This window comes from Canis aureus, chromosome 12 (genome assembly GCF_053574225.1).
Source record: "Canis aureus isolate CA01 chromosome 12, VMU_Caureus_v.1.0, whole genome shotgun sequence".
Lineage (NCBI taxonomy): Eukaryota > Metazoa > Chordata > Mammalia > Carnivora > Canidae > Canis > Canis aureus.
Genome location: NC_135622.1, coordinates 30,466,508 through 30,483,095, shown reverse-complemented (window position 1 = coordinate 30,483,095; position 16,588 = coordinate 30,466,508). Strand labels below are relative to the sequence as shown.

Here is a 16,588-nt window from a genome sequence, read left to right as displayed (position 1 = left end):
AAGATCTTCACCTTGACATATACTGATGAAATTTCAGAGTGTTGGGGATAAAGAAAATACCCAAGGAAGGGGGAAATATGTTACATATAAAAGAACATGAATCAAATGAACAATAGTTTTTTTCAGCAATACTGGATGCTGAAAGACAATGGAATAATATCTTCAAATTCCAGAGGGTTTTAAAAAATTTTATTGAAGTATGATTTGCACACAGAAAATGCATAGATCTTAAGTCTCCATTTTGGTGAGGGAATAATTTTGAAATCTAAAAATTTACAGGCTATTCTGCCATTCAAACATGAGGGCAAATGAGATTTTTTTTTCCCATATAAAAAGATCCACTTTTTCATTTACAGATACTTTATGAAAAAAATTAAGAGGGACTGAAAAAAAATTAAGAGGGACTGTTTCAGAAAGAAGAAAAACAAGAAAAATTAATGCAATAGTGATTAGTGAAAGCAAATAATGCTAATTCTAAATGAATATTAATTATATGAAAAAAAAATCGGGATCCCTGGGTGGCACAGCGGTTTGGCGCCTGACTTTGGCCCAGGGCGCAATCCTGGAGACCCAGGATTCATGTTCTCTCCCTGTGTGACTATCATAAATAAATAAAAATTTTAAAAAAATCAATACTAATCTGAAATGAAAACCACAGATGATATTGTTATGGGTGGGGTGGAGAGTAGCATAACAAAAGCATGATAAGGTTCTGTTCTGACTAGGAATAGGTAATTATTAACAATACAAATGAGTAAAAGATAGGTTTAGTTGATATGTTGAAGAACATACAAACAAAACTCAGAATACTACTAACAATATATAAACTCCAAATCGTTAAAAGAAACATAGTAGAACTTCAATTCCAGCAATCCAACAAAAGGCAGAAAAGTAAATAAAAGAATAAAAAGACGGTAAGAATAAATCCTAAAAGACGCAGTACTCATAATACATGTGCTAATTTATTTTTTTTTAAGGATTTTATTTATTTATTCATGACACAGAGAGAGAGAGAGGCAGAGACACAGGCAGAGGGAGAAGCAGGCTCCATGCAGGGAGCCCGACGTGGGACTCCATCCCGAGTCTCCAGGATCACGCCCTGGGCTGAAGGCGGCGCTAAACGGCTGAGCCGCTGAGCCACCCAGGGATCCCTACATGTGCTAATTTAAATTCACTTATTGATTGGCAGGAATTTTCAGTTTGGGCCAATAAAAAAATATATATATCTCCAGGAAATACAGTCCAATTATATCCTGTCTCTAAGAGATGCGCTTAAAACAAAATCCGAAAATACTGCAAATATAAAGGAAAAGAAAATGATATCAAGCAAACACAGACAACAAGAAAACAGGTTGTGGCAGTCCATGATGAGGCTTGCCCTGAAGATCCTTCAAGATAATGTAAATAGAAGATGCCTAGGCCTTGTAGGACTTCGAAAGAATTCAGGTATCAGCTAAGGGGCCATGCTCTTCTGGTCATTTTTGGTCCTGGAATGAGACCACAATTCTCTAGCTCTCAAGCGCTTGCATCTTACTCCACGAAAGCCATCAGACTTTGAGCATACCCCTATGAAAAATAAGAGGAAAACAGGGAGCACCCAGTCCCCAGCCAGCTCAGTCAGTAGAGCATGTGACTCTTGATCTTGGAGTTGTGAGTTTTGAGCCCCATGTGGGGTGTAGAAATTACTTTAAAAATAAATAAGGGGTGGCTTGTGAGTGGCTTACTTGAAGACTCTGCCTTTGACTTAGGTCACGAGCTCAGGTTCCCTGTGGGAAGCCTGCTTCTCCCTCTCCTTCTGTTCCCTCCTCCCTCCTGCTCATGCTCTGTCTCCCTCTCTCTCAAATAAATAAAATCTTGGGGCAGCCCTGGTGGCTCAGCGGTTTAGCGCCGCCTTCAGCCCGGGGCCTGATCTTGAAGACCCAGGATTGAGTCCCACGTTGGACTCTCTGCATGGAGCCTGCTTCTCCCTCTTGCCTGTGTCTCTGTCTCTTCTCTCTCTCTCTCTCTCTCTCTCTCGTGAATAAATAAATGAAATCTTTAAAAAAAAGAACTTTAAGAAAAATCTTTAATTAATTAAAATAAATAAATAAAAGTTTCTTGTTGAAAAAGAAAAAGGGAAACCAAAATCTGAGCCATTTCCTGTATCCTTCCTTATCTTATGGTAAATCCTTTGATCTAGTTTTTTGTAAATCAGAAGTAAAAGTTTCCTTACACCTGGTCTAGTCATTATTCTTCAGCATCATAAAAGCCAGATTAGAACGTTTGTTCTTAGCTGCTGTTCAGGTGCAACTGTGTTAACATTAGATAAAGTAGAATTTAAGGGGAAAAAAGGATTGTAAGGGATAATGAGAGAATTTATATTGATAGGAATAATCTGGTAAAAAGATACATAATTTCAAATGCTGATACACCTAACAAAATATCTTCCTAAAAAAGCAAAACGTGATATGAACTGAAGGCAAAATTTCAAAAAGGCTCAATGATAGTGGAACATTTTAATGCATCTCAGAAACAGAGAGATCAAGAAGACAAAAAATTAGTAGAGTTACAAATGATTTGAAGAGTGCATTTAGTTTTTACCTAGTAGATGTATACAATATTTTAATAACCCAAACTGAAGAATATATATTCTTTTCAAATATATCAAACATAAAAATGTTCTGTGTTACACCACAGATTTCAAAAAGAAAAATAATTCTTATGGGTTATATTCACAGAACACAATGCAATATAAAATTAGAATTAACATACCAACAAAAAGGAAATATGCCTAACAATATAGAGATTTAATAAGAGAATATAAGGTGCACCAATAAATTTACACCTATGAAAACCTTAGATGAGATGGATGACTTTTTTCTTTTTTTAAAAACTACTCACTAGGGATCCCTGGGTGGCGCAGCGGTTTAGCGCCTGCCTTTGGCCCAGGGCGCGATCCTGGAGACCCGGGATCGAATCCCACGTCGGGCTCCCGGTGCATGGAGCCTGCTTCTCCCTCTGCCTGTGTCTCTGCCTCTCTCTCTCTATCTGTGACTATCATAAATAAATAAAAAAAAAAAAATTTAAAAAATAAAAATAAAAATAAAAACTACTCACTTATTCAGGGAAGACTGGGAGACACAGAGAGGGGCAGAGACATAGGCAGAGGGAGAAATAGGCTCCATTCTGGGAGCCTGATGTGGGACTAGATCCCAGAAGCCCGGGATCACGCCCTAAGCCAAAGGCAGAAGCTCAACTGCTGAGCTACCCAGGTGTCCCAAGATGGATGACTTGCTTAGAAAATATAAATTATTCAAATTGGCTCAACAAGTAGAAAACCATAATATTTCAATAACTCAAGAAGATATTACAAAGGTATAGTCAATTTCCTAACATGTTTATAAGATTAACATCCAAAAATTAATAGCTTTGGTTAATAATAGCAATAACAAATAAACAGATAACAAATAAAAATAGTCAAAAAGATTAAATTAGCAATGACAACAAACCTTGTAAAATACCTGGGAATAAATGTAAGAAGTTTTTCAAGTCACCATGAAATAACACAAAAAAGACCAAAAATAAAAGAGCTGTATCATATTCATGGGCAAAAATATCAATATGGTAAAGATATCACTTCTTTCCAAAATACCATAAATCCAGGAATTCAGTGCAATCTCAATCTAAAGCTCAGTGGGATTTTTCATGGGCCTTGAGAAGCTGTTTCTAAAATTAAAGTAGATGTTTAAATGAACACAATAAGACAATTTTGAAATGAGAATATGATACTACAAAGCAACAGTAATTTAAGCAATACTTTGATTTATGTGGATTTTATCAGAAAAGACAAATCAACAGATTGTAATACCAATCATTATACAGTTCCAAGTGTAAAAGAAAATTTTGCTTTATATAAGATAAAGCATTTCAAATCAGTGAAAAATAGCACAGATTATTGAATGAATTTTTGGAAAAACTGATTACCCATGGAGAAAATGAATGAAGTCATATATCATTCACAAAAATACGTAGAAGATGGATTAAAGATCTTAAAAAATTTTATTATCTTCCAGATAAAGATGAAAGATATAACATACTCATTTACTGTTGCTGCTTGCTGAAAACCAACTGACAAGACAGCAAGGAGATTTCTTTTTTTTTTTTAATTTTGTTTTAAAATTTATTTATGATAGGCACACAGTGAGAGAGAGAGAGAGAGGCAGAGACATAGGCAGAGGGAGAAGAAGGCTCCATGCACCGGGAGCCTGACGTGGGACTCGATCCCGGATCTCCAGGATCGCGCCCTGGGCCAAAGGCAGGCGCTAAACCGCTGCGCCACCTAGGGATCCCGAGATTTCTTTTTTTAAGGCAAAACCCCATAAAGGCAAAGAAAATGAAAAAGGAGGCAACACAACAGATTTTGCAAAGCTGGAAAAGAGCTGGACTGAGCCCCAGACACATTGATTTATATACCAGCAGTGGGGAAAGCTAAAAAAAAAAACCAACCTGGTTTCCACCCAGAAGCTTCAGGAATTGGGATACCAAGTATCTCTGAAGTAAGCATGGAGTAAAGGCTGGAAACAGAAATTTGTTGGAAATATATTTAAGAAATTGGGATCCCTGGGTGGCTCAGAGGTTTGGCGCCTGCCTTCGGCCTAGGGCGTGATCCTGGAGTCCCAGGATCCAGTCCCACGTCAGGCTCCTTGCATGGAGCCTGCTTCTCCCTCTGCCTGTGTCTCTATCTCTCTCTTTCTGTGTCTCTCATGAATAAATGAATAAAATCTTTTTTAAGAAAGGAAATATATTTAAGAAATAGCAAGTTCCCGAGATCTCCTCCTCGAATCCCTGGGAAGCAGTGCCTTTCTTTACCTGTCTTGTCAGAACATTAGAGGTTGATTCTCCAGGGATGCAAAGAAAAAATACAACTATTATTATTATTATTATTATTATTATTATTATTATTATTATTGATTTTTTAAAGTAGGTTCCATGCTTGGCATGGAGCCCAATGCAGGGCTTGAACTCACAACCCTGAGATCAAGACCTGAGCTAATGTCAAGAGTTAGACACTTAAGGGACTGAGTCACTTAGATGCCCCAAGACAATGATTAATTTTAAAGAAAATGAAAAGGGGGGCAGCCCGGGTGGCTCAGCGGTTTAGCGCCGCCTTCAGTCCAGGTCGAGATCCTGGAGACCCGGGATGGAGTCCCATGTCCGGCTTCCTGCATGGGGCCTGCTTCTCCCTCTGCCTGTGTCTCTGCCTCTCTCTCTGTGTGTCTCTCATGAATAAATAAATAAAATCTTTTTTTAAAAAAAAGACAAGAAAATGAAAAGGATTATAGTATGGATATATATTACTATATATATATGGAGAGATCAAGAAGTATGGATACTATAATGGATTATAGTATACATATGTCTCAGCTTAATTGTAATAAATATTTATATAGTATTAGTGTCAGCCAGAGAAGTAGTACCTTACATTTAGGGAAAAAGCAATTGGAGGGGCGCCTGGGTGGTTCAGTGGTTAAGCGTCTGCCTTCGGCTCAGGGCGTGATCGCAAAGTCCCTGGATGGAGTACCACACCCACCTCCCTGCATGGAGCCTGCTTCTCCCTCTGCTTATGTCTCTGCCTCTCTCTCTCTTTCTGTCTCTTATGAATAAATAAATAAAATATTTTTTAAAAAAGGCAACTGAAACAATAGGAGACTTCTCATTAGAAACCCTGGAGGCTGTAAGTGTCACATTTTCAAGTGCAAGGAAAAAAAAACAACTATCAGTTCAGAATTCTATGTCCAGAGAAATGATCCCTCAGGAATGAAGAGGAAATCAGGATCTTCTCAGATAAAGGAAAACTAAGAGAATTTGTTACCAGCAGGCCTAAAGGAATGACAAAAGGAGGTTTCCCAAACAGAATAATCAGTAATTAGAGATGGAATTTTGGAGCATGAGAAATGAAGAAAAAACAAGGGAGTAATACAAACGTAGTGATGTCTAAGAGAACAATGAGCAAGTGGTGAGCATAGGAGATATACATAATATGCCAAGTGGCCATTCCCAGCTGCTCCATTCATATACAGCTTCCCTGATGCCCATGAGCATAGAGCTCCCTTGGATCCACAACACATGGTTTTTTGGCAAGACTCAAAGCAAGTACAAGAACAGGGTTATTGCTGGGAAGCAGCTGCCCAGTCTGGGACTATATTCTGAACCTTCACCAAAGGACTGTGAGAGAAAGCAATATGTACTATATCTGGTCTGAGGCTTCTCTCTTCCCCAGTGTACTTCCTAGTGCAGAGGATGCAGATTCTACGGGATGGTAGAGACATAAGACAGAAGGTGAGCTAACCAGGAATCATAGCATTGGACCATAATATGAGTGAAAAATGAACCTATGTTGTGCCAAGCATCTGAAATTGTGGACTTTATTTGTTACTGCAGTTTGTGTCTCCTTTGAGTTTATATCTTCGCAGAATCATAGCACATGACTTTTCCATTTAATAGATAATATTTAAATCTGAAATAATTTATTTTTATATAATCTGCTGAGCAAATGACACAAACAAACATGTCTTTTTTTTTCAAACATGTCTTTTGATACAATTTCTATTTAACTGGTAGCATGATTTTTTTGTGATCATGTTATGTGCTTGTGCACATATACTGCTTTGATGTGTTCAAGATATTTTAGAAAACAATATGAGAAAAAATTTGACTTCAGAGTAGTGGTAGCATTTTAAAACAAGATATAAAAATCAAAGGTAATGAAGTGGAGACTGGCAGGTTTGAGGACATACAGATTTTTAAAAAGCTTTTGTATGCCAAAAAATACCATAAATAAGACTAACAGGCAAGTTAATAGGAAGTAGAGTATTTCAATATATATAAAAGAATGGATTGATGTCCACATATATAAAGCATTCACTCATACGTACAATCAATAAGAAAAGCACAAATAGCTTCCCATACAAGTGGCTAAGATCACATACAGGGAAATAAATCCAAGTGGCCAATAAACATATGATAGATGATATATGATAATCTCATTCACCAGGGCCTGAGAAATGCAAATAAGGGCAGTTAGGAAATACCAACAGAATAGAAATTGATTGAACAACATTTGCAGACATTATCTACTAGAATTTAAAGTATATATAACCTATTTCCCCAGCTTTATCTACTCTAGTAAGTCACTCACACGGATGAGATGGGAAGTCACTGGATTAAAATAAAGGGAGGGAGTGCCTATGTGAGGTTATATCAGCTAGGGTTTATCCACATGGGGAACACTGTTCACAGTTACAAAGGATACATTCTCAAGAATACAATATTTCTGAAATATAGAATGTGACATAGAGTAAATTTAATGAATGTAAAAATATATAAAGTGTGTGTGTGTGTGAATATGTGTGTGTGTGTTGGTAAATGCATAGTAAAAGTAGTTCCTCGAAAAGTTAAACATAGAGTTATCATATGACTCAGCAATTTCACTCTGAGTTTGTGTCTGAATTTGTGCCAAGAGAATTGAAATCATATATCCACACAAAAATTTGTATGTGAATGCTCATAGCAGGATTGTTCATAATAGCTCCAAAGTGGAAAACAACCCAAATGTCCATCGACTGATGAATGCATAAACAAAATGTGATCTATGTATTCAATGGGACAGTCTTTGACCATTGAAAAGAAATGAAGGGGTGATGCCTGCTACAACACAGGTGAACCTCGAAAGCATGCTAAGCAGGAAGCCAGTCACAGAAGGCCACATATTATGTGACAGAACAGGCAAAACCATAGAGACAGAAAGTAAATTAGCAGTGAGAGGGGAGGGGAGAGGGAGGAAGAGAGGGAGGGGAGTGACAACTAAAGGGTACAAGCTTTCTTTTGAGGGGGGAGGTAAAGGTTCTAAAATTGATGGGACTGGCAGTTGCAGAACTTTGTGAATATACTGACAACCACCGAACTGCACACTTCAAAGGTAAGGATATTTTGGTAGGTGGATTATATACCTCAAAGTAAAAGTTATGCAAAAAAGCCACCCAAAATAGATGAATAACAAAGTGCTAGTGGGAGCAAAAGAGGAAGGCACTATTAGCCCTGGGGAGCAAGCAACCCTTCAAAGAGGAAGTGACATTTGAACTCTTACAGGGCCAATGGCTATTTTGGGAAAGGAGGGGAAATTCAGGCAGTCTACAGAGTGAGCACAGCCCATGGCAAGGTGGACAAGTGCAGGATGTGTCAGGGGAATGAGGACGAGGTCACATGGGCCAAAGCAGAGGGAGCAGGAAGGGGAACGTGGCTAGAGCAGGCCTTGGAGCGCTCCACCAGCCCTGTGTGTGCCCCAGGGGTGGGGGGGGGGCGGGGGCAGTGCTTGCGGTCCCAGCTGACCCCGGGGAGGGTAAGGTATAGAAGCTACAGGTCAGCTGGGCTGTTCCACTGCAGCCAAGCATGCTCTGCTTATAAGGTGCTTAGAAAAACAATGCTTCTAAGTTTCACTTTCCTGGAATTCTGAGACTTAGAGCTTTTGGTGATGGGAGTTCAATGGATCAAAGCAATAAGGGTGAGTATGTAATGAATCATTATCATGAAGGCAATATGCAGAGTAAAAGGAAAGTAAAAGTGCAACCATGGACTATCAATGTTAGCTATAAACAGAAAACCAGCTTGGTCTGGGTCCAGGGACCTGTGATGGGACTTTCCTGGAGACGGAGAGAAATTCCCTTTTCAGATGACTTCCAGATAAGGCTCCTGATTGGGGCGTGTTGCCTTCATCTGGGGAATAACAAAGCCCTCTTCTAGGGGCCAGGTCCAATGTGTCCCCTAACTCCCCATGACACATCTACACACAAACACACACTTATACACACACTCCCACACCCCATGCTATTTGAATAGCAGCCCCCACCAGCATTATTGCCTACTTAAACCATCCCCCCATGCGCCCCCACCCTGCTCTGCATTGTAGAGGCCTCCTGATAAGCTGTTCAAGAAATTCCACTTGAGGGATCCCTGGGTGGCGCAGCGGTTTGGCGCCTGCCTTTGGCCCAGGGCGCGATCCTGGAGACCCGGGATCGAATCCCACGTCGGGCTCCCGGTGCATGGAGCCTGCTTCTCCCTCTGCCTGTGTCTCTGCCTCATTCTCTCTCTCTCTCTGTGACTATCACAAATAAATAAAGATTAAAAAAAAAAAAAAAAAGAAATTCCACTTGGAAGAAGTCCACAAGCGAATGCTGGAAAGAGTGGTGAAGAGACCATTCCTGAGCCTGGTGGCAGGGTGAAGAGAACAAGGCTCTGTCCCATCCCAGCATGGGCCTGCACCAGATCAGTGCCCTGTTTGCCAGCTGTCCTGCTCCCCCCACCCCCCACACTTTCCTTTGAAGGAGGAGGAGGTGGGGGTCCCTTCAAGAACCTGGATGACTCTGTGATACTCTGGTCTGTGTGAAGTAGGCAGGCCACAGCAGATAATATTTCCATTTTATAACTAGAAAAACCGAGGCCTAGAAACTGTGTCCAACTTGCCCAAGACCACTCAACAGTCCATTGTGTTGTCAGGACTAGATCCCAAATCCTGGGATCCCAGCCAAGGAAATTTCCTGCCACATGCTGTGCCATTTATGATTGGAAATGGATGCCAATCGCCTGGTAATTACCATCTCTCCACACCCCCTTCAAATTCCTGACACAAAAAGGGTCAATTTGGATACAAGCAGTGATTGAGATGGAAGGGCTGATGGTGAGAGACCTTACCAATCTCCCTTCCAGGCCCAAACCATCTTCCTGATTTCCTCTCCAGGACCTCTCCCAACTCCCTCTGTTCCTCTGGGGCTCCTGCTGGCCAAAAAGAGGATCAAATGCAATGAGTTCTTCACTTGTCCTCTCAAAGCATATGTGGTCCTGGGGCTGACTACCTCAAGAGCCCCGAGCTTCCTAAAAGGAAGAATCTAAGTATTATATTGGGGGAAATACTTGATGCCTTTCCTTCCTCAAATGGAGACTGAAAAGGACATGACCCTTGGCTGAAAGGGGACAGAGATCCTTGGGTTACCCTAAGGTAGAATCTTTTTTTAATGTTTGTAAGGAAAAGAGCCACAGGGGCCCATAGCTGTGTGGCAAAGAGGCGTTCTTCCAGCCATAAGGACATGTCAGACAGTGTGTGTCCTCTTAGGGGGATGAATTGGGAACTGACCCATGAGAGGCCTGAGGCCAGTCTTTTCATCTCAGAGTTTATGAGGTTCAGAAACTTGATTCTGTCAGCACCCAGTGGATGTAGTCTCCTCAGCAGGCCTCCTGCGGTCACCACTAGGCCTCCAGTAAAATGGATTGAGATAAATGTGAACCACCCGAATTGCCTATGGCCGCCACAAAAACACCCTGCTCAGACTTCTGCTGTGGGGACCGTGAGTGACTGAGAGCCCAGCTCCCCATGGCTGCTCCTGGCCTTTCATTGACATGGTAAGGCACAAGGGCTAGGCCCACCCCAGCAGCATGGGGAATTCCTGTGATGGTGCCTTCCACTCGACAATGCCTCATCAGCCAGCAGGAACCTTTCTTAGAGTTGTCCCACAGACCCAGCTCTTCTGCCCAGCCTTCCTTCTTTCCCTTCTCCTTTCATAGGTGTCAGGCCTGCATCACATCTGAAGGCTCTCACCTCTTTCTCCATCTAGCCCCCCTCCATTCTTCACAGGCCTCCCCCAACCCATAAATGCCTTGTATGTCTATGTCTTGGCATCTGCTTCTGGAAGGACCCCACCACCACAGTGTCCATCAACCGGAGAATGGCTGGAATCAGTGTGTCACACCATGCATCCTGGAGCGAGTGTCATCCAGACAAATCTCCAAAATATGTTGATTGGAAAAGTTATGGCACAGAAGCACGCTGCAAATCAATTCCAGCCCACTAGTGGTTCTAAGATTTATGGGAATTGATATATTTGATGCTCACACCAACGTTCTGAGGAGGGTCTATCAGCATCTCCTTTCGACAGATGAGAAAATAGGTGAAAACCTCACTTCTCTGTTCCTCAATTCCCTCATCTTAAAAAGAGGATGATGATAAATGCCTCCCTCACAGGATACAGTGAATGTAAATATATATATATATATATATACACACACACACACATATATATGATTTCTAGATAAGATTCAGATTGCTAATACATATCGATAGTCCCTAATCTGAAAATTTGTAGGTGTGTTTTGGAATTTGGCATTTTTTGGGAGGTTAGAAAGGAAACATAGTAAATAACCATATATTGTAGAACACCCAAATCCAGAGAAGGGCTTTTTATAATCAAATATCTTTAAATTCCTGCCACAAACTTTTGAATATTAAGCTAAGTAGGATAAATAAGGACTTCATTTCAGGCTTTGCCTCCAAATGATTTATGGAAAATCTTTTGGTTTCATAGCTCTTTAGATTTCAGAATCTTGGATAACAGATCATGTACCTATAGTTTATCTAGGACTTATTATGTTCAGAAGTGAGGTAGACCTGTGGATAATGTCTTCATCTGCTTTTAGAATCTAGGTAAAAATAATCTCATCAAATGGACAAGAAAGTGTTATTTCCTGTTCTGTTCATTGCCACAATCCCAAATTCACCAATAGCCAAAGACAGGTGACATTACGGGAACCTCTGGGGTCTTTCCCGACACTACAAACCTGCACACAGTGCCCCAGGTAAAGGAAATATGTGGCCAGCATCCTGTCTGCCTGGGGAAAGCTGGCAGAGAGCAGGAGAGCACAGCCTTCTCCTTCACAGATGGACCGTCCTCCTCATGGCCACCAGTATTTCTGGGGGTGGGAGGCACCTCCAAGGCAGGGTGCCTGTCCCCCAGCTGAGTGCATTTCTCATTCAAGGGATCTGAGTGGGAGGCTTGGACAGAAGTGAAACCCCATCTCCTCTCATTCTTGGCTCTCTTTGGTGTCCCTGGTGAGCAGCTGCCACCGGCAATGCCTCAGCTCCTGGTGGAAGTCAAGGCAGAGGTCCCAAAGGAGTTTGAGGGAGAAGTGGAAGCCTCTGGATAAGTGGCAGCCAGGCCATGACACTTTCTTTTCTTGCAGTGGGTTCCCTCTGCCATCCTGCCTTCACTGCAGAGTCAGACAACACTCAGTCCTTTGCAGGCTGGCACTCTTCCTCAGCAAGCTCCTCCTAGAATATGACAGCCCAGGGCCTGTCTCCTGGCAATGTCAGCGGGAATCCTCCCAGGTACCAGCATAAGTGCTTTTCCCAGAGGCTCAAAGGAGGCATGTGCTTTCTGTGATCTGATTTCATTGCGTGTCGACTGTGCTCACAGCCCCGAGTTCCGGGGCACATGGCATCCCTGCCCTCAGGCTCTGATAAGCCAAGTGCTCTGATTATAAAAAAAGTGTATGGCTAGAGTTTGGGGGCCTCAGGGAGATGAGGGCTCAGAGCACATGAGGGTTAAACTGATCAGCAGGGCATACAATGGTGGGAGGAGGGCTGACTTCCCAGTGCACAGGCACCTGCTGGCTCATTCAGTAAAGTTGTTATCAGGCCATTGCTGTGTGCCAGCTGCTGGGTGGCAAAGATGCCCAGGACTGGAGCTCTGCCAGTGGGAGGCTAGCTGGGGAACAGGGGTAGGGAGGTGGGTCCCTGGGAAGGTAGGCCTCAGAGCAAGGGACTCAGATGATGGGCAAGGAGCATGGGGTGGAGTCTAGACTGTGGATGGGTAATACGTGGTACCCAGGGGAAGAGTGGCTTGCTCAAGGTTGCAAGGCTTAGCAGGACTCCTTAAAAGAGTCCAAATACTCCCTCAGTCCAACAGTCCACCTAGTAGGCTTGATCCTACAGTCACATGCAGTAATAACTCGCATCTTCTGACCTCAAACTCTGAGCTAAACACTGTATTTAGCTGCATCCTCACAGTCCTGTGGCGTATGCATTGTGGTTATCCCCCTATTGCAGCTGAGGGCAGTGAGGCCAGTGAGAAGCATGCCCAAGGTTACGCAGCTAGTAAGTGGCAGATCTGGGATTGTTAACCTTGCAGTTTTGGCATGTGACCTAGCCTGTCTGAGGCTCAGTGCTCTCAAATGAAAGTCAACATTATAGCAGTACCTACATCTTGGGGATGTTGTGAGTGTTCGTAAGTTAATGCATATAAAAATTCTAACAACAGGCACAGCATTAAGCCAAACCAGTGTTAGCTACTGTTAGCTATTATGCAGATTTATTTTTGGAAGTTCGTACCTTTTGGCCACCTTCACCCATTCCCGACCCCTCGCCTCTGGTAGCTACCAATCTGTTCTCTGAATCATTGAACTTGGGTGTTTTGTTTTTTAGATTCCACATATAAATGAGATCATATAGTATTTGTCTTTGACTTATTTCACTGAGAATGATGCCTTCAAGGTCCGTCTATGTTGTCACAAATGGCAGGATTTCCCTCTTTTTCATGGCTGAATAAGACTCCATTGTACACATACATCACATTTCTTTATCCATTCATCCATTAGTGGACACTAAGGTGGTTTCTCTGTCTTGGCTGTTGTAATGCTGCAGTGAATGTGGGAGTGCAGATATCTTCTGAATTTCACAGGTTCAGAACTGTTTCTCCATTTGTTATAGTCCTATGGAACCCATGAACATAAGCACTGCTGGCCACCTGAGCCAGGTGATCAAAAGGTGTCTCCTGGGCAGCAGCCACAAAAACTGGGGAAGCAGATTTGTTCACGAGCTCTATATTAGGGGACACTGGCCCCATGGAGCAAGGCAGAGGGAGAGAGCCTATCCTCTCCCTGAGGCCTCTGGAGAGGATTATCAGAGGCCCTTAGGTGAGTGTTTAATGAAAAGCCTGCCCTCAGGCTGCAGCTTTGAGGATGAGCTAATATGGGCACCACAGACTGTGCCTCTCTGCTGTGTCCTGGGAGTGGTGGCTGGTCAAGAACTCTTGCTCCATTGGTGACAGCCCAGAGGGGCTCAGGAGCACAAGGCCTGCTGGCCAGCAGGTACAAAAGGTCAAGAGAGGTAGCCACAAAAACCAGGGTGCTAGACTAGGGGACAAGCTCTTTTTCAGGAGATACCAGTGGCTAGGAGTGAGGCAAAGGGAGAAAGCACAGATGACACCCACTGGCCTCTGTCTTTGCGGCTTATTTCAGTAAGTCCTAGATGTGTGTTAAGTTGGATGCCTGCCCCTCAGGCCAAAGCTTTAGGCCTTTTTCACAGAAAGACTGGGTGCTTCTCAGTTGGCTGCATCTCTGCTGGGCCCCAGACGGCAGCCAGGTGAGTCCACACGAGCCCTGTAACAACAGGTACTTTTTTGCCATGGCCATGTGGGACTCGTGGCCATGTGGGTCTCGTGGCCATAAACCCCACTGGCTTTCAAAGGTAGATGTTTTAGAGGCTTATCTCCCAGGTGGAAGTCTTAAAAGTTAGAGTGCTAGATGTGGGGTTCAAATCCTTCACTCGGGATCCCAAAGGCAGTTTAGCGCCTGCCTTTGGCCCAGGGCGTGATCCTAGAGACCTGGGATCGAATCCCACTTTGGGCTCCTGGTGCATGGAGCCTGCTTCTCCCTCTGCCTAGGTCTCTGCCTCTCTCTCTCTCTCTCTCTCTGTGTGGCTATCATAAATAAATAAAACAAATCCTTCACTCCTCAGAGAGAGGCTATGGGTTTAGAGTTCCCTCATGCTTATGGGTCACTACATTGGGGGTGGGGTTATGGCAAGACTGTGTCACAGCCTTTCCTACCCATAAAGGTTTTCTCTCCTCCTCCTCCTCCTTTTTTTTTTTTTTAAGATTTTATTTTATTTTTCTTAAGTAATCTCTACACCCAACATGGGGCTCAAACTCACAAGCCTGAGATCAAGAGTCACAGGATCCACTGACTCAGCCAGCCAGGCACCCCCTCATTCTTTTTCTGATGTATAGGAAACACTTACCTAGTTTGGGGTTTCTTCCAGAGAAAACTGTCCTGTACATAGCTGTAGATTCAGTGTGTCAATGGGAGAAGAGCTCAGAGTCTTCCTACATCACCCCCTTGAACCAGAACAGTTTGGCACGTTCTTAAAAGTTAGACATACACCTACCATAAGAGTAGATTCCCCACAAAGACTTTTTTTTTTTTTTTAAGATTTTATTTATGTATTCATGAGAGACAGAGAGAGGAGGAGACACAGGCAGAGGGTGAAGCAGGCTCCATGCAGGGAGCCCGATGTGGGACTCGATCCTGGGTCTCCAGGATCACACCCTGGGATGAAGCCTGCGCTAAACCGCTGAGCCACCCGGGCTGCCCACAAAGACAGATTAAAAAAAAAAAAAGATTTTAACTTATTAATTCATGAGAGACACACAGAGAGAGGCAGAGACACAGGCAGAGGGAGAAGCAGGCTCCTCACAGGGAGCCCGTGTAGGACTCAATTCCCAGACCCCAGGATCATGCTAAGCCTAAGGCAGACACTCAACTGTTGAGCCACCCAGACGTCCCTCCCCACAAAGACTTGTACAGGAATGTTCATAGCAGTTTCATCGTTCCCCCAAACTGAAAGTAACCCAAACGCTCAACAACAAGTGAATAGATAGACAAATCACAATATAACCACACACGGGAACCGTAATAGGCAATGAAAAGAAAAAGTCAACATGGGTCTCAAAATAATTATGGTAAGTGAAAGAAGACAAAAATTTCTAGAAAATTCAAATGAATCTGCGAGGGGTGAGGAAGGGCAGGAGGAAACTTTTGGGAGTAATTGCTAAGTGTATGATCTTGATTGCATTGAGTTTCACAGGTGTACATGTATACAAAATCTGTCAAATTGTACAATTTACATATATGCAGTGAGTCGCATGCCAAGTATACTTCAAGACTGTTTTTAAAAATCCAGCAATGAATATTCCTCACCTGAGGAGAAGCTGCAGCCTGGGTGAGCATAGGCCTGACCAGAGTCGCTCCTGGCCAGAGACAGAGGTGAAGAACCCTTAGCCTTGTGCCTCTGGCCAGATGCTTTTCCACACGCTGCACTGCCACCCTGTGGCCAGGGCAAGGCATCAGCGCTGGGCAGGCCGGGCAGCCTAACAGGGCATCCATGGAGCTCTGAACCCTTGCCAGGGGGTAGCCTCCTTAAAGATCTTGAATGCTGCTGCCCTAACCAGGGTCCCAGTTGCAGAAGCAAACTCAGATACCACAAGGACCAGGTCGGTGATGCATCTGACTACAGGTGGCAGTGATGCCATGTATAGAGCCACGCTTGATGGGGACAATGGGGAGACTAGCAGCGACCATGACTCAGCTCCATACACTTGTTGCCAGAATCAAGGCCCAATTTACCAAGTCTTTCTTTTTTTCTTTTTCTTTCGTTTTGTTTTGTTTTTTTAGTTTTTAGGTTTTTTTTTTTTAAGATAGATTTATTTATTTATTTATTCATTTTATATACATATACATATATATATATATCGAGAGAGAGAGAGAGAGAGAGAGAGAGAGGCAGAGACACAGGCAGAGGTAGAAGCAGGCTCCATGCCGGGAGCCCGACATGGGACTCGATCCCGGATCTCCAGGATCGCACCCTGGGCCAAAGGCAGGCACCAAACCGCTGAGCCACCCAGGGATCCCCTCCCCTTTTTTTTAAGAGCTGAAAATCCAGATTTAT

General features: G+C 43.1%; 1 protein-coding gene across 1 annotated transcript in view; it reads left to right on the top strand.

The window, feature by feature from the left end:
* The window catches only part of MTA3 (metastasis associated 1 family member 3), a 313,378-nt gene extending 296,907 nt beyond the window's left edge, over nucleotides 1–16,471 (top strand). Inside the window, exon 17 of the mRNA XM_077843428.1 lies at nucleotides 16,407–16,471. Within this exon, the coding sequence (XP_077699554.1) occupies nucleotides 16,407–16,444 (38 nt within the window). The 3' untranslated portion in view covers nucleotides 16,445–16,471. The remainder of the gene's footprint in view (nucleotides 1–16,406) is intronic.
* The last annotated feature ends 117 nt before the right edge of the window (nucleotides 16,472–16,588 follow it).